This window comes from Aedes aegypti, chromosome 3 (assembly GCF_002204515.2).
Source record: "Aedes aegypti strain LVP_AGWG chromosome 3, AaegL5.0 Primary Assembly, whole genome shotgun sequence".
NCBI classification, from domain to species: Eukaryota; Metazoa; Arthropoda; class Insecta; order Diptera; family Culicidae; genus Aedes; species Aedes aegypti.
The window spans coordinates 149,228,451-149,255,693 of NC_035109.1; the positions used below are offsets into that span (position 1 = coordinate 149,228,451).

The following is a 27,243-nucleotide window of genomic DNA, read 5'->3' on the forward strand; positions in this document are numbered from 1 at the left end:
GTGGTTTCTTCAGAGATTTTATCAGGAATTCTTCAAGAAATTCCTTTAGCATATTTTTCATAGGATGCTTACACGAGTTCCTCCATAATTTGCTTCAGGAAATCCTTGAACATTTCAACGTTACTACCTCTAGTAATTTTCTCAGGGAGTACTTTGAACAAAGACTTTCCTGGGACTTCCTCCAGATATTTTTCACTAACTATTCAACCGAGTTCTACAGTCGTTTATTTAAGAGATGTCTAAAGTTTCCCACAGAATTTCTCCCAAGAAAACCCGACAAGAATTTCAACGCCATTTCATCTACGGTTATTCTTTAGATTTTGTTTTCTAGGAATTTCTCCAGCATTTCATCCAACAATTACTGGAGTTCATCCAAACATTTTTCATTTTACATAAGTAACTGTAACAAAAGATACCCGTAAATTTGCTTCAGGAATGCTTCTCGAATTTTCTCAACAATTTTATAGCTTTCTGGGAAATTTCATTCGAATTTCTTTGGATAAAATTCCTCGAAGAATGCTTGAGAAAACAGTTTTGAAATCTGAAATAATATGTGAAGGAATTTCTGATGAAAGCCTTGAGATATTTTTTTGTGATATTTAATGTAAAAATCCTGGTTCTATTTTGAGATATCCAAAACAATTTTTTTGGAGGAATTCCTTAGGAAAATTTTTGGAGAGTGAAAATGTCAAATATAGATATCAATCCATCCCTCTCATAATGTCGTCGCAATACATCAATGAATGTCTGTCCTTTACTGGTATATACCAGATGTGCTTGTATATCGTCGTAATGCCACAAAAATATTTAAAAAAATAGTTTTAAAAATATTTTTAGAGAAATGTCTGGTCTGATCAAACTATTTTGTCCTGGTTCCTGTTAGGTTTCGTTTTCTGATTACTGTTTTGTCTCTTTTCGGTCTCTTTTTGATTACTTTTTAATCTCGTTTTTTTTTTTGGGAAGAGATTTCTTAATTTCATATTTTCAACAAACTTATTTACCATGCACAATTTTGTAAATTATTGTAAAATATTTAATTCCAGAAAAAACAATTTTCAAAAAGTAAACTGGAATTTAAACAACTTTAAATTCAAAATTTCGAACAATCATGATTAATTTAGATTTTTTTCGAATGAAATGCAAAAAATTGTAATTTATTTATATTGCTACAGTTCTCGCATAGCTTATGATCTCGCCCTAAAAGCCATTGGTAACCATGTGTGTAGCTCGTTGTTTCTAAGCATTTGAATGGAGTTTCACGTTATTTAACGACGATATGGTGAAAAAAGGATCATTCCATACTTGCCAGTAGTGTTGGTTTGGATGCCTAATAATTCTTTTGCTCAGAAACAACGAGCTACAAACGTGGTTACCAATGCGGCTTCTAGGGCGTTATCCCAGATTATGCGAGAGTTGAATGTTATATGGTCGAACGTGATTACCCAGGGGCTTGATAATCATTGTTTGTATTATAAAAAAAATCCGAAATCCAAAAGTTATACGAATTATTTTTGTTAATTCAAATATGCAGCAGATGATTAACACGATTCATTTAATTTGGGATATTTGAAAGAATTTGCCTTTTTTGCTGTGTGGTAACTTGCTAATACATCGGTAAATTTAGTATTTATTGTAAAATATTGCCACATATCCAAATAAAGTTTAATTTTGCGCCCTCGAAGCTGTCTTAGTTATCCAAACGACCGATGGAAATAAATGATACATAATTTGTACTAAAACACTTTCAAGAAGACACATACTGATGTACTTGAAAGTTCTGTTCAGTTCATAGAGCTCTTACAAACGCAATAAAAGGCATCATCATTGGCCAATACAATTCATTTGAATAAAACTTAGCTTTGGTTATTATCATCTTCACAGGGTGGCCACCGAACCGGGAAAAACGGGAAAAGCGGGAAAAAGATGGGAATTTGGATCCACCGGGAAAAAGACGGGAAAAACCGGGAATTTGAGGCGATCACCGGGAAAATCGCTTTGAACGAACATCTTCAAGCAGTAATCTACAAACCAACCTCCAAAATAAGATATAGAAAGTAGTTATGTTTTATGATTTTTCCATGAGGCATCTGCAATTTTGAACCAGTTGCTTTCAAACATTCATAATTCAATTTCTTCTATGCTACACCATATTTCTTAAAAATGTTTCACTCTTTTCTCTCTTAGCAATGCTTCGAAACCTTTTTTTTTAATTTTCGTCCTCGCACTGTCAGGGCGATTTTTTGAATTTTTCTCTATATATTTGTGTACTCACATTTTGAATCGAAGTTGAATTACTTATTGCAGATGCCCTGGCCACGATCACAGGGTTTGACGGTGCCAAAGTAGAAGGTGCACCATAATAATACCCGTCTGTGAAACATATCACCTTCCCAATACTTTGACACACCTCTAACGGTTCATGATTTATCATGAAACGGCTGCATTCAGGCGGAGGATCTGTTAATATGTTTCGGCATATTATCAGGTTCTCTTCGAACGGAGGGACCGCCAGGGCTCATTAGTTACTTATAAACCAGTGCTGGTTGTTGATGGTTCAGTTCGTTTACCACGAGCTGTAGCATCCTTTGTACTAATCAGTAATGGTTGTTAAGTTTCGAAGCTAACGTGTGATCAATCGTTTTATAATGCAACATAAGAATGTGTGTTTGGTGGAACTGCGCGTAACACTTGTTGTTATTAAATTTAGTGATTGTGTTGGTGCTAATGGTGTGTTTATAATAAAATCTATGGTGATGAAAATTTGAAAATGAAATTGGAAGTGATTCTGATAGTTTGTTAGAAATATAATAACGATGATGTATAATGATGTGAACTCCACTAATTTAATAAAGGCCATAATACATTTTGCAATCATTTCTCTGAATATAAACATTATTGCCTAGTTCTTCAAACATGCATGATAAAAGTTTTAATAATGGCAGCGAGTGCAGAAAAATGGATCGAAGTGATTTTGTTTTATTGTAACTTTGTTGATAGTACTAAATTGTAGTTTGAATAGTAATGACTCTACAGCAACAAAAATGATGAAACATTTAAATTGAATATCTTTTAATTACTTAGTAATGCTAACTGATGGTAAATGCTAATGACAATAAATTTATATGAAAATGGTGTGATGTGAAAAGTGATATAATGGAAAGTATATCTGAAGTGTATTACGAAAGTTGATGAGTGATAATCGGTGAAATACGTGATAGTGTCGAAAATAAAAGTGACGATAGTGAGTGATGATATGAAATGGGGAATGAGGACCTTTTAATAAAACTATTTCGTTCTTCACTTTAACCACTCTAGTAGCATTTCAGGCCTTATCATAGTTTGATAGTAGTCTAAAGTACTAGATTGCAAAACTACGGTAGGGGCTGATTGCTGCTAGGGTACACAGTGACCATTTGAGCAACATTGCTTAGGAACGTCTGTGTGATGAACGCAATAGAGGCTTATAAAAGCAAATGCTGGGAAGGAGCTTAGGGCAGATTAAGAGTGCCAGTACTACCCCTATCGCTACCGACAAAAAAAAAAAAGTTGAATTACTTATTGCAGATTGGTTTAGCATTCTTCTGTAATTGCTCAATATCTTATCTCAATACTCAATATCTTAGCTCAATACAACTTATCTGGAAAACAATCCTATTTATAAAAACGCTTTTAATATGTCACTAGTGATCTAATCGACAAAGTTTTGAATAAGGGCTCATTTACGATTTTAATAACGATCAAACTCTTACAGCTCGTATAAAATGTGTAGAATATTCATACAAAAAGCATTACGAGAGAGTGTGTGGATGTCAAAAATGACCATTTTCGGTGTTATTAAAATTGTGAGCGAGCCCTAGATAAGTGCTTCTACATGTGTGGCCTTGTTTTATCCATACCTTAAACTTATTTGCTTTAGAGAACTCTTTATTTTTATGAAGAAAATTTAGAGGATTAAGAATTGAAATAATTTCAATTACCGTAAAGAACCACTTGGGCATCTTGATGATTTACTTAGACACCTGTGGCTTTTATCGGCCAAATATCTGAAATTCAGCATTAAGATGCACTCAAGATGATGATAAGCCAAAGCCAAGCCTAGAAATTTCAAGAGCACGAGTCTTGAGAACCAAACAGAGCTCTGAGCTGAAATTGTGATCGTTTTATTATTACCAGAATGCAAACAATCCATCAAATCTTCACCGCGAACGGTTGTCAGATTCTATAGATCTTAAAACTTAAACTTGTCAATTCAAAGTTTGGATTAAAGGACATATTGTTGGTAAATATGATTCAAATTGAATCCTTGTCGTTTTTAGAGTAGGATCTGTTTTATTAGCACAATTAACCATCTCTTTCCTAGATAGATAGCTCCAGAGCTCCATTGATTTTCGATGTACGCGAGACAAATCGATTCAGATGAATACTATAGCCATAGTTTTCGGAATAAGATTCCATATAGATTACGACAATCTAATAGTCAACTTATTGTTCCAATAGTGAAACTATTGATAAACAATCTAATTACTATGAAAAAAAACAACTGAAAATTTTTAAACCAATTAAAAAAAATGTTGCAGTGCTTTTCATAGAAACGATTTTTGATACAGAAAAACTCAATTAAAGTTGTTCGAAAGAATAGATGAAAAACCGGGAAAATTATGTAAAATATACCGGGAAAACCGGGAAAAAAGCGGGAATTTCAGAATCGAAATTCGGTGGCCACCCTGTCTTCATATTGTAATATTGGATATTGGAATAGTATCAGCTTGCTTTACATAATGGTTAGAAGTGTATAAATACCTATCAAATCGAAAACACTTTAAAATTTGTCATTATATTGTTTTAGACATATAAAATTAGAGTATTTCTTGAACCTGGAATTATTTTTATAAAACCTGGAAATACCTGGAAATATCAGGGAATTTTATTTCGGTGAACGAGTAGACACCCTGACAAAATAACTTACTTCCAAAAGCTTGAACATTTTTTTTCCCATAATCGAAACACTACGTTCAATAATTAACAATCCAATGGAAACGATAGCAACCACAAGAGGGGAGGATTCCATGGACAGGTACGCTAGCCCGCAGACTCGCCTGCTGTCATTTTCCTCACCTCGCTGTTTCCAACACCCCGCATCCATTGACTGCTTAGATTGCTGTACCTCTCTTCAAAATATCTTGCAGTAAACATTATTATAAAATTTAATCGTTTCTCAAAAGGTTCACACTGACGAGTATTTCTTAAAATTCCGGAAACAATCTGTGACTTGAAATTTGCAACTACATGGACACAAAAGAACAGCAGTTTTTTCACCCGACCAGACCCAGTAACCCACCGTTATAACTCCAGCCACAAGAACATTCTCAAGAACCTTTGGCCACTTTTAGAAACAAGATATGTGTACGAGTAAACTGACAAAAATTATTTGAAACCCGTTCGCTCGTTTTAGCTGAGAAATCTGAGTTCAGTTTCTTTTCTTTCACACAGGCCTATACAGGTTCATAAAATATAATCACCCTATATTTGAACGATTTATCGAATGACTTCAAAACATAACTTCTACTTACCGCCAGGAAATACTTGAACATGAAATTTCTCGTTGCATGATACACTTTACTGGTTCGTTCCATTTTAAAGTCCGGTATCTAAAACATGAGATTTAATTATTACGGCTCGGTTATTCACCTGCCTTGCTTTGGTTGTGCTCTACTAAAAACGAATTAATTTTCTGCCATTCTAGCACAAAGCAATGATCGACTGACATCGTCCAGATGCGGTGATCGATGGACTTCACGCCTGCCATCGATTGATTGTTTACAATAGCCGAATCGTGACACAGTCAGTACACATATGTGCACTATATTGAGATCGAGTGGACTTGATTTTCGTCTTTCCATAGCGCACATGTTGTCTGAACGTGCCGCACATGTACTCGACGTTGTACCGAATTGCACCGAAATAGATCATTACTCATGCAGAAGTATGATTTATTGCACCAATAATTTGCATTTCACTAGACAATGATATAACATCCAAATCGAGGCTAAGCGGGTCAAAATTCACTAATCACTAACTATGATCATTGTCGTGTTTACAACCTTTCACCTCCGGCAAAAACCCTAACCAACTGATCGCGGATCCATTTCGCCACACACTAACTTTGGTAGCGGTGCCCTATTTAAAGTTTGGTTTCGCGTGTACACCAGCAGTTGCTCACGCGCTTTTACATCTCTTTACCATGCCACCGGCAAGACTAAATGGTCAAAGAGAATGGTTGATCTCAGATGGAAAAGCTCCAACGTGGGCCAGTTGCAGACAGGTTATAGAGCTTGACCACTTCCATGATTCACTTTGGTATGAGGAAAATTCAAAAATATGAAAGCTCCTGGCGATTATGGAATTTTCTACATCCTCATCAAGAAACTTCCAGAAAGTAGCTTATCATTTCTAGTTGATATATTTAACAAATATTTTCAATTAGCATATTTTCCTGACAAATGGAAAAATGCTAAGGTTGTTCCAATTTTAAAACCAGACAAAAATCCTGCAGAAGCTTCTAGCTATCGTCCTCCATCAGTAAACTTTTTGAAACAGAATGATGGCCCACATCAACGAAATTTCAATTTTTGCCAATGAACAGTTCGGCCAAGGACATTCGACCACTCATCAACTTTTACGTGTAACAAATTTGATCCGTTCCAACAAATCTGAAGGTTATTCTACTGGTCTTGCTCTTCTAGACATAGAAAAAGCATTCGACAGTGTTTGGCATGAAAGTTTGATTGTAAAATTAAAAAACCTTAATTTTCTAACATACATTGTTAGAATAATTCAAAGTTATCTGTCAAACCGTACACTTCAGGTTAATTATCAGAACTCCAGATCTGAAAGACTTCCTGTAAGAGCTGGTGTTTCCCAAGGCAGCAATATTATACAATATTTTCACATCTGACTTATCTGAGTTACCTCAGGGATGTCAAAAATCCTTGTTTGCGGATGGCACAGGCCTCTCCGCCAAAGGATGAAGTCTGCGTGTCATCTGTAGTCGATTGCAAAAAAGTTTGGATATTTTTTCTTCATACTTGCAAAAATGGAAGGTTTCTCCGAATGCTTCCAAAGCTCAACTAAAAATATTCCCACATAAACCAAAGGCTCTTTATTTGCAACCTTCAAGTAGACATATTGTAACGATGAGAGGGGTTCCAATAAGTTGGTCAGATGCAGTTAAGTATCTAGGGCTCATGCTAGATAAGAATTTAACTTTCAAAATTCACATTGAGGGCATTCAAGCCAAATGTAATAAATATGTAAAATGTCTCTATCCCCTTATTAATAGAAAATCAAAACTTAGTCTTAAGAGCAAGCTTTTGATATTCAAACAAATTTTCAGGCCTGCCATGTTGTATGCTGTACCAATATGGACTAGCTGTTGTAATACCAGTAAGAAATCCCTGCAGAGGATTCATAATAAAATTTTGAAAATGATTCTGAAGCTTCCTCCCTGGTATAGTAATGAGTTGCATAGAATATCCAATATTGAAACATTGGAACAAATGTCAAATAAAATAATTAATAACTTCAGGCAAAAATCGTTACAATCTTCTATTGCCACGATTAATGCGTTATATGTTTAGGTTAAGTTAGGTTGAGTAAACTAAAAACTTTTTTTTTCTCTTATAAGCAGGTGAAATCAACTCATCTGTAAAAAATCTGAACTGCTACGACAAATGCAATGAAATATGTTGTTAACATAATGTTAATAAAATCTTATTTTTTTTTTTTTACCTAATTAGGATGATAGTGTTGTCTAATAACACAGAACACCTAGATATAAGAAATCAATGTAATATTTTGAAATGATACTAATAAAGAAATCAAAAAAAAAAATCCTAATGAGTACCTATCAAAATAAAAATCGCATATAACAATATCACCACATTTTTACAGACTTTGCCATCGTCTCCCTATAAACCAGCTAATGTAAGACCACTTACATGTCAGTGTCCAACCTATATAAATTTTGCATTTTTGCTGAGAGTTTATTAGACCAATCAGCCCATAAATACATAACAGACACAAAAATGTTTCTGGATTGCATTGCTCATTGCTATAATTATTATTTTATAATGAACTAGATGTGTGAAATAGAAAAAAGTAGTATTTATATGGTGCACATCCTCACATGCTTGTTAAATGATCGTTAACATTCCAAATTCATATAAAAAAATGATGTCAATAATCTCCTGAAATGGTGCCCGTTTTCCTGAAGTCATCCAGTGCTAAAAAATATTTATTTGACAAATTCAATGGTTGAATAATTGAATTGAAAAAGATATTGATATTTTAATTATTACACTTTTTGTGATTAAAAATGCAAAATTTTCAAACTTTGTCAAAAAATAATCCAATTTTCATTTGAAAACGGCCTCTTTCAACACTTTTCTAGCACTTCAAGACCCATATAGACGCGTCCCTGATCCATATAAAAATTATATTTTGTCAAACAGTGTTATAGTGAGGCCCTTTTCAACTTTAGTTCTGCTTTAATGCGCTCTATAAGGTTTTATTACTTTAAAGCAGAATCTGATAGCGCACTATGAAGCAAAAATAAAGTAAGCATATATAGCTTCGTGGTTACTTGGAAAATTGCTTTTTATAAGCATATTTTTAGCAACGACACATTAAATCTTCATTAAGAAAGTTTCAAATCGTTGCATGCTCTTTATTTGCATTAAGGCGAAGTAGGCCGTCATCGAAATTTGTACGCGTCGTTGATGATTGTTGCTAATTCATCTCACGATTTCGAATGAAAGAAAATCAGTTGGTTTTGCACTGACACAGCTGAAAAAGTATCAGCATTCTTTATGCATGTAAGCGCGTACAGTGATACTTTTTCAAATCAATATAAACTATCAAGACTAGGGTTACCAGACGTACTCTTTTTAGAGTACATGTACTCTTTTTAGCCTTGAAAATTTGTGTACTATTCTTTTTTGCTAAACAGGCTCATGTGTACTCTTTTTCAGATGCTACCGAGAAGCCTTACTAATAAAATGATTTGTTAAATAAACCAGATTAATATTTTTTGCTTCTTCCGCCGATTTTCGGCAAGTACTGGTTGAATCGAATTTGTGCTATTAGTTGATGCTAATTTATCTAACTTAAAATTTACATAAATGAACTGATTGTAAAATAATTGATTTGCAGCTAAAAATTGTAAGTAAATTTGAATAATTTCAAGTACTTTCATTAGAAACGTCGCTTTGCCAAACCTGTTATTGAACAAAGATGTGTGAATGCAATGTAAAATATATAGCATCCAGAGCTGTTAAATGTCATTAATATCACATGACTTTGACAATTAAATATTGCTAATATCATCCTTCTCTGGGTAAAAGACACCGGCATTTTTCCCTTTGCAAGGATGTTATAAGCATTTGAAATTTTAAAACAATTTGATATTTGACAGCTAATTAGGATGATAGTGTTGCATAGTTTCCTTTACTATTAAAGACAATATTACAACAAGAAGTCGAATGTTTTTTTTTTGTAATATACGTTAATATACAAAATATGGAATAAATTAATCTTGTTGCCCATAGCAAATGTCCAGTTTAGAAACAAGCATACTACAGAATTGGAGAATGAAACCATGTTTAAATTACAAGAAATCTATAATGAAAAGTTGAAATTAGTCTCTCTGCGATAAAACTGTAGAAAAGTGGCTGTGATGTTGAATCTGACAATTGTTTGCATTATTTGGGCGAGAAAAATGCGTAGGGTAAGTGTTCCCTTAGTTGTGGGTGTTCCTATAGTTGCAGTAGTGCCGTTTTCACTAATTTTATTCCATAAACCACAGAACCGACACTGCCAATCGACGTATTGCCTTGTTGATACACGGAATAGTTGAAAATAGCGTTCAAATTGCTTTAAAACTGATTAAATATCACTAAAATTGTTAAAACTTTACTTGCTTGTACCAATAGCTGCGGTAAAATGTTCCTATAGTGGAGGATTCCATAAGAAAACAACGGATACCGCAACTATAGGAACATAAATTAAAAATTTACCTCAACTAAAGGAACAGTGTATCAATAGTGGAGGTATTATTTTTCACTGACATGCCGTGGATTACTGCGATGAAATCATTTTCCTCATTAAGTCAATGGTCGTTACATCCCGTTACAACATTACCATGTACGTTAATTGCGCATCTTGAATTTGGGCATTTGAATGAAATTCAATCGTGCTTAGTACCTCCACTATTGGTACATCTACCCTAATTAGTGAACATGTTATCAATTTTTCAAACTCTAACTTTTAGACGCCAATAAAATTAATGCGACAAAAGACTCCAGAATAAGAAAAAAAACAAAACTAGTCGGGACAAGAAAATTAAACCAATTGCATTAGTAAAAAGCACATTTTTAATTTCTCATGATAGGCTAAATGTACTCTTTAGTACTCTTTCACAAAATTGAAAAAACGTTCAATATCCGATGAGAGCAAATATGGTAACCCTAATCAAGACTGAGTTTTATCACTTTGAAATGACTTTTCAGCTAGTCATCATTGTTTCTAAAACGAATGACGGGCTACTTAGCCTTAAGCATTGGCATTGCATGGTGGCATTACTTTATTTAGCGTTCAATGCTCCGTCATCGTAATCATCGTTATCATCGAAACTTCAAAAGCAGTTTTTCTGTTCAAAACTAAAAATTATTCGATGAAAATGTGTTCACTGTGCTTCGGTTGGAGAATAGAATACAGTGAACACATTTTCCTGTAAAATTTCTTGATTTTGAACGAAAAAACTGCTTTTGAATATTCAGAAATTAATGACGGATCTTGCCCCCTTAATGCTTCATCGCCCTGAAATTTGTACGCATTTATGGCATTATAAGCCCATAGCTAAAGTATTTATTGTTTGTATTTATCAAAATAAAAAATATATATGTAATTTGAGGGAAAATGTTTAAAAATTGTGATTATATTAATAAAATGACGCTGTAGAACTATTTTTTCATACTAGCAGGTGTAGTGAATAAGCTGTATAAGTTGTTGAAATTCATTGAGCGTGTACAGTTTGGTAGCCGAAAGTTTACAGGAGTGTCAGAAAAGCTCTTCGACAGGAATGAAATGAAGGATGACGATGAGGGACTATGGTTGTGTGTGTTAATATATCGTTCTGCATACGAATGAAAATGTGATGTAGTGAATAAGCTGTATAAGTTGTTGAAATTCATTGAGCGTGTACAGTTTGGTAGCCGAAAGTTTACAGGAGTGTCAGAAAAGCTCTTCGACAGGAATGAAATGAAGGATGACGATGAGGGACTATGGTTGTGTGTGTTAATATATCGTTCTGCATACGAATGATGCCCGCGAACGGCATGAGGGAATGGTAGATGGAATGAAAGAGAATCCAAATGATAGGTGCGAGAAAGAGAAAAGGAGTTTATCGGGTTGGCTTGCGGTCGAGAGTTGGACTAGACATTCAGTCATAAAAGTAATTTTGTAAGTAGTGGTCGTTCAGTCCTTTTGCGCGGGATGAGCGTATGGTTCATTTAAGTTCGGTTACTACATGGCGCAGTACGGTAAATGGTAAAATATCTGAATGAGAAATAAATGGTAAATGTACCATTAAGTTCTTATAGCAATAATTGGGGAAAATGGCCGGGAAGAAAAAGTTGAAATGAAAATTGCCGGAGAGAGAGTTCTTTGGGCAATAATTGAAAAAACAAAAAAACAAAAAAATGCCGGAGAGAGAGTTCTTCGTGCAATAAGTGGGAAAAAAAATGACCGGAGAGAGAGTTCTCCGACCACTAGTTGAAATGAAAATTGCCGGAGAGAGAGTTCTTCGTGCAATAACTGAAAAAAATGCCGGAGAGAGAGTTCTTCGTGCAGTAATTAATAAAAAAAAAATGGCCGGAGAGAGAGTTCTCCGATCACTAATAGAAATGAAAATTGCCGGAGAGAGAGTTCTTCGGGCAATAATTGGAAAAATGCCGGAGAGAGAGTTCTTCGTGCAATAATTGAAAAATAAATGCTGGAGAGAGAGTTCTTCGTGCAATAATTGAAAAAAAAATGCCGGAGAGAGAGTTCTTCGTGCAATAATTGAAAAAAAAAATGCCGGAGAGAGAGTTCTTCGTGCAATAACTGGGAAAAAAATGCCGGAGAGAGAGAGTTCTTCGTGCAGTAATTAATAAAAAAAATGGCCGGAGAGAGAGTTCTCCGACCACTAATAGAAATTAAAATTGCCGGAGAGAGAGTTCTTCGGGCAATAATTGGGAAAATGCCGGAGAGAGAGTTCTTCGTGCAATAATTGAAAAAAAAAAATGCCGGAGAGAGAGTTCTTCGTGCAATAATTGAAAAAAAAAAATGCCGGAGAGAGAGTTCTTCGTGCAATAAGTGGAAAAAAAATAACCGGAGAGAGAGTTCTCCGACCACTAGTTGAAATGAAAATTGCCGGAGAGAGAGTACTTCGGGCAATAATCGAAAAATGCCGGAGAGAGAGTTCTTCGTGCAATAAGTGGGAAAAATAAAATGACCGGAGAAAGAGTTCTCCGACCACTAGTTGAAATGAAAATTGCCGGAGAGAGAGTTTTTCGGGCAATAATAGAGAAAAAAATGCCGGCGCGAGAGTTCTTCGTGTAATAATAATAATAAATAATAAAAACAACAAGAAAAATCCGGAGAGGGAATTCTTTGTGCAATAATTGGAAAAAAATGCCGAAGAGAGAGAGTTCTTCGTGCAATAAGTGAAATGACCGGAGAGAGAGTTCTCCGACCACTAATTGGAAATGAAAATTGCCGGAGAGTATTTGGATTGGATTTGGAATGAATTTGGATTTGATTTGGATTGGATTTGGATTTTGGATTGGATTTTGGATTTGGATTGGATTGGATTGGATTGGATTTGGATTGGATTTGGATTGGATTTGGATTGGATTTGGATTGGATTTGGATTGGATTTGGATTGGATTTGGATTGGATTTGGATTGGATTTGGATTGGATTTGGATTGGATTTGGATTGGATTTGGATTGGATGATTTGGATTGGATTTGGATTGGATTTGGATTGGATTTGGATTGGATTTGGATTGGATTGATTGGATTGGATTTGGATTGGATTTGGATTGGATTTGGATTGGATTTGGATTGGATTTGGATTGGATTTGGATTGGATTTGGATTGGATTGGATGGATTTGGATTGGATTTGGATTGGATTTGGATTGGATTTGGATTGGATTTGGATTGGATTGGATTGGATTTGGATTTGGATTGGATTTGGATTGGATTTTGGATTGGATTTGGGATTGGATTTGGATTGGATTTGGATTGGATTTGGATTGGGATTTGGATTGGATTTGGGATTTGGATTGGATTTGGATTGGATTTGGATTTTGGATTGGATTTGGATTTGGATTGGATTTGGATTGGATTTGGATTTGGATTGGATTTGGATTGGATTTGGATTGGATTGGATTTGGATTGGATTTGGATTGGATTTGGATTGGATTTGGATTGGATTTGGATTGGATTTGGATTGGATTTGGATTGGATTGGATTTGGATTGGATTTGGATTGGATTTGGATTGGATTTGGATGGATTTGGATTGGATTTGGATTGGATTTGGATTGGATTTGGATTGGATTTGGATTGGATTTGGATTGGATTTGGATTGGATTTGGATTGGATTTGGATTGGATTTGGATTGGATTTGGATTGGATTTGGATTGGATTTGGATTGGATTTGGATTGGATTTGGATTGGATTTGGATTGGATTTGGATTGGATTTGGATTGGATTTGGATTGGATTTGGATTGGATTTGGATTGGATTTGGATTGGATTTGGATTGGATTTGGATTGGATTTGGATTGGATTTGGATTGGATTTGGATTGGATTTGGATTGGATTTGGATTGGATTTGGATTGGATTTGGATTGGATTTGGATTGGATTTGGATTGGATTTGGATTGGATTTGGATTGGATTTGGATTGGATTTGGATTGGATTTGGATTGGATTTGGATTGGATTTGGATTGGATTTGGATTGGATTTGGATTGGATTTGGATTGGATTTGGATTGGATTTGGATTGGATTTGGATTGGATTTGGATTGGATTTGGATTGGATTTGGATTGGATTTGGATTGGATTTGGATTGGATTTGGATTGGATTTGGATTGGATTTGGATTGGATTTGGATTGGATTTGGATTGGATTTGGATTGGATTTGGATTGGATTTGGATTGGATTTGGATTGGATTTGGATTGGATTTGGATTGGATTTGGATTGGATTTGGATTGGATTGGATTTGGATTGGATTTGGATTGGATTTGGATTGGATTTGGATTGGATTTGGATTGGATTTGGATTGGATTTGGATTGGATTTGGATTGGATTTGGATTGGATTTGGATTGGATTTGGATTGGATTTGGATTGGATTTGGATTGGATTTGGATTGGATTTGGATTGGATTTGGATTGGATTGGATTTGGATTGGATTTGGATTGGATTTGGATTGGATTTGGATTGGATTTGGATTGGATTTGGATTGGATTTGGATTGGATTTGGATTGGATTTGGATTGGATTTGGATTGGATTTGGATTGGATTTGGATTGGATTTGGATTGGATTTGGATTGGATTTGGATTGGATTTGGATTGGATTTGGATTGGATTTGGATTGGATTGGATTTGGATTGGATTTGGATTGGATTTGGATTGGATTTGGATTGGATTTGGATTGGATTTGGATTGGATTTGGATTGGATTTGGATTGGATTTGGATTGGATTTGGATTGGATTTGGATTGGATTTGGATTGGATTTGGATTGGATTTGGATTGGATTTGGATTGGATTTGGATTGGATTTGGATTGGATTTGGATTGGATTTGGATTGGATTTGGATTGGATTTGGATTGGATTTGGATTGGATTTGGATTGGATTTGGATTGGATTTGGATTGGATTTGGATTGGATTTGGATGATTTGGATTGGATTTGGATTGGATTTGGATTGGATTTGGATTGGATTTGGATTGGATTTGGATTGGATTTGGATTGGATTTGGATTGGATTTGGATTGGATTTGGATTGGATTTGGATTGGATTTGGATTGGATTTGGATTGGATTTGGATTGGATTTGGATTGGATTTGGATTGGATTTGGATTGGATTTGGATTGGATTTGGATTGGATTTGGATTGGATTTGGATTGGATTTGGATTGGATTTGGATTGGATTTGGATTGGATTTGGATTGGATTTGGATTGGATTTGGATTGGATTTGGATTGGATTTGGATTGGATTTGGATTGGATTTGGATTGGATTTGGATTGGATTTGGATTGGATTTGGATTGGATTTGGATTGGATTTGGATTGGATTGGATTTGGATTGGATTTGGATTGGATTTGGATTGGATTTGGATTGGGATTTGGATTGGATTTGGATTGGATGGATTTGGATTGGATTTTGGATTGGATTTGGATTGGATTTGGATTGGATTTGGATTGGATTTGGATTGGATTTGGATTGGATTTGGATTGGATTTGGATTGGATTTGGATTGGATTTGGATTGGATTTGGATTGGATTTGGATTGGATTTGGATTGGATTTGGATTGGATTTGGATTGGATTTGGATTGGATTGGATTGGATTTGGATTGGATTTGGATTGGATTTGGATTGGATTTGGATTGGATTTGGATTGGATTTGGATTGGATTTGGATTGGATTTGGATTGGATTTGGATTGGATTTGGATTGGATTTGGATTGGATTTGGATTGGATTTGGATTGGATTTGGATTGGATTTGGATTGGATTTGGATTGGATTTGGATTGGATTTGGATTGGGATTGGATTGGATTTGGATTGGATTTGGATTGGATTTGGATTGGATTTGGATTGGATTTGGATTGGATTTGGGATTGGATTTGGATTGGATTTGGATTGGATTTGGATTGGATTTGGATTGGATTTGGATTGGATTTGGATTGGATTTGGATTGGATTTGGATTGGATTTGGATTGGATGGATTTGGATTGGATTTGGATTGGATTTGGATTGGATTTGGATTGGATTTGGATTGGATTTGGATTGGATTGGATTTGGATTGGATTTGGATTGGATTTGGATTGGATTTGGATTGGATTTGGATTGGATTTGGATTGGATTTGGATTGGATTTGGATTGGATTTGGATTGGATTTGGATTGGATTTGGATTGGATTTGGATTGGATTTGGATTGGATTTGGATTGGATTTGGATTGGATTTGGATTGGATTTGGATTGGATTTGGATTGGATTTGGATTGGATTTGGATTGGATTTGGATTGGATTGGATTTGGATTGGATTTGGATTGGATTTGGATTGGATTTGGATGGATTTGGATTGGATTTGGATTGGATTTGGATTGGATTTGGATTGGATTTGGATTGGATTTGGATTGGATTTGGATTGGATTTGGATTGGATTTGGATTGGATTTGGATTGGATTTGGATTGGATTTGAATTGGATTTAAATTGATTTATTCTTGGAATAAAGTACTAGTGACCTAGTTTTTGTTTTTTGATTTTGTAGTCGATTGAGAAACTGTCAGTGAAATTATGGACAATATTTTTTAAATAATTGAGCAGTCAAAAAAAAGCGTGGAACACAATGCACGTCAAAAGAGTAGACAAAGGGAAGGATGTAGTGAATAAGCTGTATAAGTTGTTGAAATTCATTGAGCGTGTACAGTTTGGTAGCCGAAAGTTTACAGGAGTGTCAGAAAAGCTCTTCGACAGGAATGAAATGAAGGATGACGATGAGGGACTATGGTTGTGTGTGTTAATATATCGTTCTGCATACGAATGATGCCCGCGAACGGCATGAGGGAATGGTAGATGGAATGAAAGAGAATCCAAATGATAGGTGCGAGAAAGAGAAAAGGAGTTTATCGGGTTGGCTTGCGGTCGAGAGTTGGACTAGACATTCAGTCATAAAAGTAATTTTGTAAGTAGTGGTCGTTCAGTCCTTTTGCGCGGGATGAGCGTATGGTTCATTTAAGTTCGGTTACTACAGCAGGATGTTTTACATTGGGTATTTTTACAATTACTTCTGACAAACGAACTTGATGCCAAAGCCGAAGTTTCTGGAAATCAATTGACCCCTGCTTGCAGAGAAGATTTGTAGAGTAGCACCCCGTTAATTCGAATCCATGGCCCCATTTGCTGCCGTCAACGGGAATTCAAAAGTTTTGGGGATAGGTATCGGAATCTTCCTGAAACGTAGCAGATCGTAAGAGGCTTAAACGGAGGCCTAATTTTGCAGAAACTTATGAAAATCAATGGCCCCGACATCAGAGTTTCAAAATGTTTGAACTTTCTTCTTTCTCGATTTTTTCCGCAGTATGTTACGATAATAATTCTCAAGCCTTGTTCCATGAACGTAAGTTAAGTATTCCTCGTGAACATTAGATTCCAGCAGCTCTTATAGCATCAATGAATAGCGCACACGAAATGCACTATACCGATCAGCATCACAGCAGCAACCTGAGTTTGAATCCAAACCTTCCTTGAAGAAATAAATACTTCTTTTTTGAAAAACGGGCTTGAGAGCATTCTTGTTTATTTTGATTTGGTTAACTTTAAGGTGAAGATGAATCGAAGCTCAAATTTTCAAGAGCACGGATCCTCAAATTTTCAAGAGCACGGATCTGGAGATTCAAACATCCTTTTAAGCTGAAAACTTAATCGATTGGTCACTCGCTGGTGGTGACCAATTGATTAAGTTTTCAGCTCAAACGGGTGTTCGGTTCTCCAGATCCGTGCTCTTGAAAATTTGAGGTTTGGCTTCAATTCATCTTCACTAGAGGGTCTTGTCCCGGGAAAATCCCGGGATTTCCCGAAATTGCATGTTGAAGTAGAAAATACTGTTGTATTATTTTTAAATAATCTCACAGAACAAGCTACATGTTTGTCCGGTAACTGTTGATACAGGAATGTATTTTAGTTATTGTATTTAGCTTACTCAATAAGCGTTGTTATTGTGGTTTAAGACTACTTATTCTTGAACTTGTTTTTTTTTCTGGTATGTTTGTTACGTATTTTCCAATAAACTATAGCAGGTTACTCTACGGTTTTTTTTTTCATTTGTCAATAAATTCTATGGTGCTTGACTTATTAATCATATTAAAATTGTATGAATGCCATATATAATGCCGTACCCGTTTTAGTTTGCCCGGTGTACCTTACAATTTTCCAGGACGAATATGCCTGTGTTTGTCATGCCAACAATTTAAAAGCATGAAGATAAGTAAATAAGTTGCATAATCATTAGAGTAGATTTTATACTACAGCATTGTTTTTGTCTATTTTAATTCAACTTACCCTTCGAAAGCAGGTTCGGGTATTGTGAAACACTGCTCTATAAGACTAAACAGAGCTTCAATACGCGCTCTGGTTGTTCTATAGTCGTTTTGAAAGCATTTAATTTTTGTCCCGGGATCCCGGGAAATCCCGGGATTTTTAAAAATAAAATCCCGAATCCCGGGATTTTTTCGAGTCCGGGAAACAAGACCCTCTAATCTTCACCTTAAGTGAGCATTTTAAAGCATATATGCTTAAGCATTTTACTCGGCGGTTGAGAAGCATGCGTCGTTGTAAGTAAAAGTGTGGAAGATTCGTAGAGAGAGGTATGATATTTGTGTAGGATGTTGAATTGCAAATGTACTTATATGGTTTGAATAAAGAGAGTTGCATCTGCTGAGATTGAGGTATCAGTCAGTAGCTGTCTAATTGAAGGATACATCTACTACTGTAGATGTATTTCTTTGTGATTTTCAATCGGACAGGCTAGCCTCGCTAGGATCTGGGTGGTCCTAGTGGACTAGCTTTTCAACAAAATGAACAGCTTAAACAGTTTACTTGAAATATTTTCCAAACAATTGACGCGAATCGCGAATTACTTAGGCCGATTTAGGTTGAAGGTTTTTTAACAAAAAAAAATTCTTCAAAAACACAATAGTAATAGATTTGAGAATGATCGGAGAATTTTAAATATGCATAAAACATTTTATTTAGATGAAGTCTTCCCTAAGAAATTCTCTAAATGCAAAGGTAGATATTCAAAATAAAACTCAAAGAATTTCTAAAAAGTATTAGAAATATGATTCATTCAAATTGGAGAATGATTATCCAGCAAATTCTCAGTTGATATCAATATACCAGAGATTTCTTCATTGTTAAAAATACGTTATTTTTTTTAAGATTTACACTCTAATCTATTTGTTTCTTATACATATCGTTCGTTTTCAACACTGCAAGAAACTTTCATCCTACTGTTTTTCTCTGGTGGATCGCCAAAAATGAATTCGATGACTAGGTGGGTCATGCATCAGAAAAGTTTGGGAACCTGTTATATCATATTAAAGATGAAGAATGATCGAAAAAATGAAATAATCCCAAAAGTCTGGAGAAAATTTGTTAACAAAACTAGACGTTTTATTTAATTGTCCTGAAATAGAGAGTTCTTGGAACCTACGTAATCCATATACATTTATTCTAATAATTGGTGTTAAATCAACAAGAGCTAAATTATAATTTTGTACTTGTAAAAATAAGCGAAGCGTTCCTCCATCCAGATAAGAAATAAAATTGAACTTAGGCAATATTGTTTAACATTATTTTGGCTTTTATTTCACCTCTACTAAATACATCAAATAATCATCCTTCACTACTCTCATTTAAATATTTGAAGGCCCAGTTTTGGTCTTCCTGTTCAGGAACCGGTACAGATAGGAAATTCTCTTCTCCATGTCTCTCCACTTTGTGGGCCGTGCCACCGGATAAATCGTTCGACTGAGCATTTTACGCTTTCGAAGCAAAACTTGGTACTCATTGCCCGATACTCCTCGCAGCCAGGAAGGAACGGAGTAGAGGACCCTGGTTGGATGCAACCGATCGTTCCCTAAGATGTCGATGTAGTCATTCTGGCCGAACAGTGCTCGCTTTTCACACCAGGCATTCTTTGGTCTGTAACACAAGTATATATTGCGAATGATTCTATCTTCACTAATATCGATTGTAAATTTACTTGTAATCCGGCATCGGCAGTTTCTGACCATTATCCAAATGGGGCAGCATACCGCCTTGTAGAATCTTTTCCTTGTAGCCGTACCGGCGAACAAGTCGTCCTCGGGCTACCTTATCGGCGTGGTAGCGAAAACGCACGGACGTAAGCTGCGGTTGCCATAAGCTGTTCAAGGCTCTGGTCACGATGCTCCCCACCCAGCTCATTTCCGTAAAATGTTAAAAAGATAGAAAAATATTGCTTGATTATTTCGGACGATACGTAACAACACACGCGATTCGCGAATCTCGGCTCCCAGTCCACTTTGTTTTGACGTTTCTCGATGTCACTGTCACTGATCGAATGTTTTTTTTATCAGAGGTAATCGTACACAAAGTCGAAAATATAAATTACCGACTGAATTTTATCGGCGGTTGATCTCCAACGGGCGGCTAGCTGTTGCTCACACGCTAAGATCAGTTCACTCATAAGGGTTCATTCAAATATTACGTAACGCAAAATGTGTCAATTTTAAATCCCCTCCCTCCCCCTCGTAACAGCTTTTGTATGGAACATTTTTTTTTTTGTATGGACCGTAACACTATGTCAGACCCCCTCCCTCCCCCTGTTGCGTTACGTAATATTTGAATGATCCCTAAGCGGTCCCTAGACGATATCAATATCACAGACAAACAGACGTCACACTCTCATCGATGTCCATCGAAGGTGGTCGATGGTTCAACGATCAATCCTGGACAAACATTTCAAAAGGGTACATCGACATTGGTAAACAATGGCCTGTGCAATGGCTTTGCAAGGCGCTGTTGAGCCCAAAAGGGTCCTAAAGCCCTGTCCGAATTACAGTACCAAACGCTTAAGTTTAGGCCAGAAACACATGTTTACTCTGTTTACTCAATTTTAAACTAATAGGGTCCTAAAGCCCTGTCCTAATTTTAGTACCAAACGCTTGAGTTAAGGCCAAAAACACATGTTTACTTAATTTTTAAATGATTCTCGTTAGTTTTACTTCAAAAATAGCTTTTTACGATTTTTGAAATTTTGTCACACCCTTTGGTTTAAACTTAAATTTTGGGTATATTTTGTTTTCCGTGTCCCTTCCGAAATGTCAGATAGGAACAACCCCAGTATTAAAACTGTAAGCCCTGTGGCATTTTTGTCGACAACGTGAACGTCAAACATGATCAGAAGTGTCAAGGTTCATAATTGTAACCATTTTTAAAATTAAAGTTTAAATATGTTATAGCCGTTATTTGAGTTGGAAAAATTGCTAAAGTAGTTTCAAGAACATGCTGTATTATATTACTAAATAAAAACAAGAATTTATTTAAAATTTTAGGACCCAATTTCCGTTGGTTTAAGTCCAAAAAACATGTTTTACGGGTTTTGAGATTTTGTGGTTTAAACTCCAATTTTGGGTATATTTTGTTTTTGTTTTGTAAAACAAGAGCAAAACCACGGTTGTTCCTTTCTTGGAGAACGCCGCGTGTCTTTTTGAGCAAACGCTATAGCGGGTACCCCCGTTGGTTTGACCACATTTAATCTGAACACTTTTTAATCTGTAACCCGCTAATTTGCACATCGTTCAGATTAAAAATGGTTCAAACGTCATTTAGCTCATGGAACAGAGTGAAGCGAGATGGAACGCTGTGGAACGGAACGCAGAATCAAAATAAAACAGTGAAAGAGGTAACCAGAAACACGTTTCTAGGGCGACTAGATGTTCAAATTAAAAATGAACCCCGATGGTTTGCATGAGGTACCGTTCAAATTAGCGGGGGTGCACGGTAATAACTATTCCAATTTTAATGCGGCAACTATCTAATTTTTGTACATTTATCATCATTAGCTGTAGATTTAAACCAGGTCCGTCCCACTCGGGCTCAGATTGGGTACCACTTCTGGTACTGCATTTAGTCCCTCGGTAGTTCAAAAGGTATCCAAGTTTGACAGATCGCAGTATACTTTTCACGGCCCGATCAACCAGTGTTACAATTTCTTTATAGATCTTTGTCCAGCGATGACGATCGCCAACGATTCAAAACGAATCGATATCGATCGCTAACGAAAATCACTGACTGGTTGACCGGGGGCATTCTAGATTACCTTATGAGCCATAAAATTTTGGACAACTGCAAGGGACATGGAAGTCTTTAATTTGTCTTTGTTTAAACTTCTGGATTCCTTAAATATAAAGAAATAGTTATTTGGTGATTGAAATAGCAAAACAAAAGAAAAAAAAAAAACAAATTGTAAAGCTATATAACAACAATTCATAATAAATATTGTGAACATTTTTGACAATACAATCAACAAACTTAATGCATGGCCTGTTTAGACTTTGCTATAAAAAACGTAGGCAAGAAATGTCAAAACGAATCACCCCATTCGAATATTCTTTATTATATATTATGTTTATTAGCCACAAAAAATCGGTAAGAATTTCATTGATTCACCTTATGAATTGAACTTAATCATTAGAGTGGTTCAAAAAATCGTTTTTGCTCCACACCGCTCATTCGATTCTAGATCAAATTCTGAGTGTCCTCCCAAAATTTGAGCTCATTTGGATGAAAATTGAGACTGCACAAGCCCTTCAAAGTTTATATGGGAATTGCTATGGGAAAAGAAAGCAATTCATTCAATCGGTCATAGTATTTGCCCATGTGCTCTTAGAGATTAGAACTACGATGATACTGTGAGATACATTCATCAGCTACAACTTTGCCGAAGACCGTTCTCAAATCGGACGCCTCAGTAATTAGTTATTGATTTATATCCAGTCACAAATTCTTCGGCAGTGCTCATTTAACTTCTGAACAGGCAACATTGCTGCACTTGGCGCGAAAGATAGCACGCACAAATCATGGCTACTATGTTTTACTGCATATATCCAGTGATGCCTGCAGAACAGCCCAATAACTATAGCCAAAGTTTTACAACTCATTCAAAAATCAATAACTAATTACCGGGGCGTCCGATTTAAAAACGGTCTTCGGCAAAGTTGTAGCTGATGAATGTATCTCACAGTATCAACGTAGCTCTAATCCTCAATAGCACATGGGAAAACACTATGACCAATTGAATGAATTGCTTGCTTTTCCCATAGTAATTCCCATATAAACTTTAAAGGACTTATGCAGTCTCAGTTTTCATCCAAATGAGCTCAAATTTTGGGAGGACACTCAGAATTTGATCTAGAATCGAATGAGCGGTGTGGAGCAAAAACGATTTTTTGAACCACTCTATTAATCATGCCAATGTTGTGTACTGCTCATTTCATAAAAACTATATTACTTTTTAGCTTAGCTTAGCTTAGACTGACTACACATATCAATCAGGTCCGTCCCACTCGGGCTCAGATTGGGTGCCACTTTTAGTACAGCATTTGGTCCCTCGGTAATGCAAAAGGTACCCAAGTTTGACAGATCACAGTACACTTTGAACGGCATTCTAGATTAACTTATGAGCTATAAAATTTTGGGCAACTGCAAGGGCCATGGGGGTCTTTAATTTGTCTTTGTATCAATGGTTGCTATTCCGTGATAGACCGAAGTCAGTGAAAATGCACAAAGAATCAACTAGAAGTTCGACCGGGAGTGGCCATAATCTTCTGTGTGCATAATTCAGTGCCTCTAATTATACAGGGTCAATAACGGCGCCGGCCACGTCCTTGTAGTCAGGTGGTATTGGGGGAAGGAATGTTAGTGTGTAACCTTTGATATTCGAAGACCGTGTTTGCCTCTGCATCTCCACAAAGGTTACTGGGAGGGATGTTTGTTTATGGGGGGGGGGATCTTTGGGTCACAGGATTCATTTTGATAAGCGATTAGACCATGATTAATAATTATTTGTGAGATATAAACATGCTTATATGTAAATATGATATTTTCATTTGATATGACAAATTCTATGTAGATGAAAATTATGCCGACACTTGAGGTGACGAACCATTCAAAGTTTGTTGAACAAATACCTAAATGTAACATTCCAAACATTCTTATTCTTATGCCGACACTTGCAGTGACGAACCATCCAAAGTTTGTTGAATAAAGTGAACCATTTGCAAGTCTAAACTTGTAGTGTTGAACCATTCAAAGATTTTTAATTACAAAAATAAAGGTAAAAAGAAATGGGTGTTTTGAAAAACAAAAAAATGTTAAACATAAATAATTCATGAATCAGAGTTTATGTCAACACTCACAGTGACGAACTATTCATAGTTTGTTGAAAAATCATATTTACGATTAAATGTGCAGTCATACATGTCTTATAGATTAGAAATGCACCCCGCTAATTTGAACGGTACCTCATGCAAACCATCGGTGTTCATTTTTAATTTGAACATCTAGTCACCCTAGAAACGTGTTTCTGGTTACCTTCTTCTTCTTCTTTCTGGCGTTATGTCCCCACTGGGACAGAGCCAGCTTCTCAGCTTAGTGTTCTTATGAGCACTTCCACAGTTATTAACTGAGAGCTTACTATGCCAATGACCAATTTTGCATGCGTATATCGTGTGGCAGGTACGAATATACTCTATGCCCTGGGAAGTCGAGACAATTTCCAACCCGAAAAGACCCTCGACCGGTGGGATTCGAACCCACGACCCTCAGCTTGGTCTTGCTGAATAGCTGCGCGTTTACCGCTACGGCTATCTGGGCCTCTTTCACTGTTTTACTTTCTGGTTACCTCTTTCACTGTTTTATTTTTATTCTGCGCTCTGTTCCACAGCGTTCCATTTCACTTTACTCTGTTCCATGAGCTAAATGATGTTTGAACCATTTTTAATCTGAACGATGTGCAAATTAGCGGGGTACAGATTAAAAAGTGTTCAGATTAAATATGGTCAAACCAACGGGGGTCCCCGTAGTGGGATGAAACGAGCTCACCAATTGATCCGTCATCCTTGACTGAGCAGCAACAATCCACTTTCAGCTTCACTAGTTTGCTCGGCAATATAAAAGCACTCACAGATAACAGGCGCGCGACTTCTAACTTTTTCACTCCTAACAACCGACGCGCGACATGTTTGATCCTGCCCTCATCGCCCGCCCCAACAGGAGCAAGCGTAAAGATCGAAAGATCAAACACTACTCCATAAAAACTATATTACTTTTTATGACATAAATTATTATCTCATAATTCGTTTATTTTATCCAGCTTTTTACGCTCGCCATAAAAACAATATGATATAAAATATCTGACAGTAGCTTGGAAATATTTCCTCAGCAAGCCTTAACAAACAGTTAATTGTTATGTTTTTTTTTGTTTTGTTTTCTGTCAATTTATTCCGCATGTTCGTTTCGTCCAATAGACCATTTCCGTGAAATTTTTTTATTGGCTTATATGCTTTCTGACAATTTACTGAACAAACTTTCCTAAGGAACCGATTTGTTTTGGAGCCTTTAACCATTAGAAAACGATGAAAAACTTGCGGCACGTTAGTTCACCCCTCGGTCCCCTGCAATTTGTTTCACCTCGAAAAAAATGCAGACCCCTTTTTCCCCTATGGTATTGCCACCACGTTGTGGTGAATTTAAGATCAGCTGGCATGACCAGATGATTTTTGTTTATGTTTTCATTCATCATAATGGGCTCCGCTGGTTTCACCCCCCCCCCCCCCCCTTCCTTCACGGTTCCTGAATCACCGCGGAAACCACCTTCACCGCTTCGGCCGAATACGACCGCACCCGGCGAACACTACACGGTTCTGTAACGCAAGGATTGTAATCGACAGATGCCTGATCTCTCTGTTTTCTGCCGACGAGGATTGAATAAGCCGGAAGATTCCCACCTAGAGGCAGCAACAGCCACGCAAGGAAATTTTGAGCGGCTGTTGTTGCCTCTACGCGGGAATCTTCCGGCTTATACAATCGTCGTCGGCAGAAAACAGAGAGATCAGGCATCTCAAAATTTCCTTGCGCGGCTGTTGCTGCCTCTAGGTGGGAATCTTCCGGCTTATTCAATCCTCGTCGGCAGAAAACAGAGAGATCAGGCATCTGTCGATTACAATCCTTGCGTTACAGAACAGTGTAGTGTTCGCCGGGTGCGGTCGTATTCGGCCGAAGCGGTGAAAGTGGTTTCCGCGGTGATTCAGGAACCGTGAAGGAAGGGGGGAGTGAAACCAGCGGGCACACAGATAGAGGCATATGCCAGCATGAATAGTTAAAATAGCCTTCTACAGAACTAGCGGTACCGTAACTGTTGGGTGGGTGAGAGATTTGTTGTTAGGGGGTGGTTTTGAATATTGAATATGTGGAGGAAAACATATTTTCCTAAACCTGAATCGGGTTGGAGTTGAATCTGTGATTCAGAACGGGTTGCGCCAGTTCCAAACTGGTTTAAAAACGTTTGTTTGAGTACTTTCAAGTTAGTTTCGTTGGCGCTCCTGTTTGGGGCGCCTTGACCGGGATCACGGTCAGTTTGAGCGCGCACCTGATTTGACGTTTCCAAATGTAAACAAGCATCCCAATGCAGGGGTGGAACCAAAAACGGTTGCAAAATCACCACGCTGATTCCCATAGGGTTGAACAAACTGTGCCACATCTCGAATTATTTTTCAAAATGTGGTGAGTATCCATGTTTTCAAAAACTTGTAAGAAAATCAGGAGTGCATATAAACAAAATCTGAAAGCGTTAACATTCATTAAAAATGATTGCCTTTCGAAGAAAAATACAAAAACTGGGGGTTAGATCTGACGGAAATGGTCTATTGCTTCATTTAGAATTTGTCCTAGTCGTTCCTGTGCCATGACCAGGTCTAAAAGCATGCTGTCGACGATCAATACTTTTGTGGGTTTTGAGGAATTACATCAATCTTCGATTAACCATTTTTTCCATAATTTCCGCTGGACAGCTGATAAGGGCGATTGGCCGGTAATTGGCAGCGACATTCGCTGGATCCGAACCCTTTGGTAAGGGGATAACCAAGCCATGTTTTCAGCTATCTGGAAGGGTTTTGTTCAGGGTGGGTGTACGGCTGTCAATTACAAACAAAGCTCGCCTAACGATCATCTCTCACGCGGGCCGACATAAACAGCACAGGTCGAAAAGCGGGCCATGCCAGGCAGCAAATGCTGATGCATTTCAACACCCAAACAGCGGGATGCCTAGCAGCGTTGAGAGCCAAACGAATACACCCACAAAACATGAACGGT

At 36.7% G+C, this 27,243-nt stretch overlaps 2 protein-coding genes across 6 annotated transcripts in view; both read right to left on the reverse strand.

Annotated features, from left to right (window-relative positions):
• The window catches only part of LOC5572965 (NADPH oxidase 4), a 33,282-nt gene extending 27,083 nt beyond the window's left edge, over window positions 1-6,199 (reverse strand). The window contains exons 1-2 of one of the 5 annotated variants that reach the window (XM_021851469.1): window positions 6,102-6,199; window positions 5,571-5,648 (exon numbers count right to left, since the gene is read on the reverse strand). In XM_021851469.1, coding sequence (XP_021707161.1) covers window positions 5,571-5,633 — 63 coding nt within the window. In that variant the 5' untranslated portion in view covers window positions 5,634-5,648; window positions 6,102-6,199. Of the gene's footprint in view, window positions 1-5,570; window positions 5,649-5,999 lie in introns of all 5 variants that reach the window. The other 4 variants (XM_021851470.1, XM_021851467.1, XM_021851466.1 and 1 more) reach the window with 4 other exon arrangements.
• Window positions 6,200-19,667: 13,468 nt separating this feature from the next.
• LOC5572966 (39S ribosomal protein L51, mitochondrial) lies at window positions 19,668-20,407 on the reverse strand. The gene is made up of 2 exons (XM_001654245.2): window positions 20,093-20,407; window positions 19,668-20,031 (listed from the first exon to the last, which is right to left on the reverse strand). Exons 1-2 carry the CDS (start codon window positions 20,293-20,295, stop codon window positions 19,743-19,745), a joined length of 492 nt encoding a protein of 163 aa, XP_001654295.1. The 5' UTR covers window positions 20,296-20,407; the 3' UTR covers window positions 19,668-19,742.
• Window positions 20,408-27,243: the final 6,836 nt, after the last annotated feature.

Coding starts and splice junctions, on each gene's coding strand:
- LOC5572966 (XM_001654245.2), bottom strand. CDS start 20,295: ATGAGCTGGGTGGGGAGCATCGTGACCAGAGCCTTGAACAGCTTATGG. Junction 20,032..20,092: donor CTGCCGATGCCGGATTACAA/GTAAATTTACAA, acceptor CTTGTGTTACAG/ACCAAAGAATGCCTGGTGTG.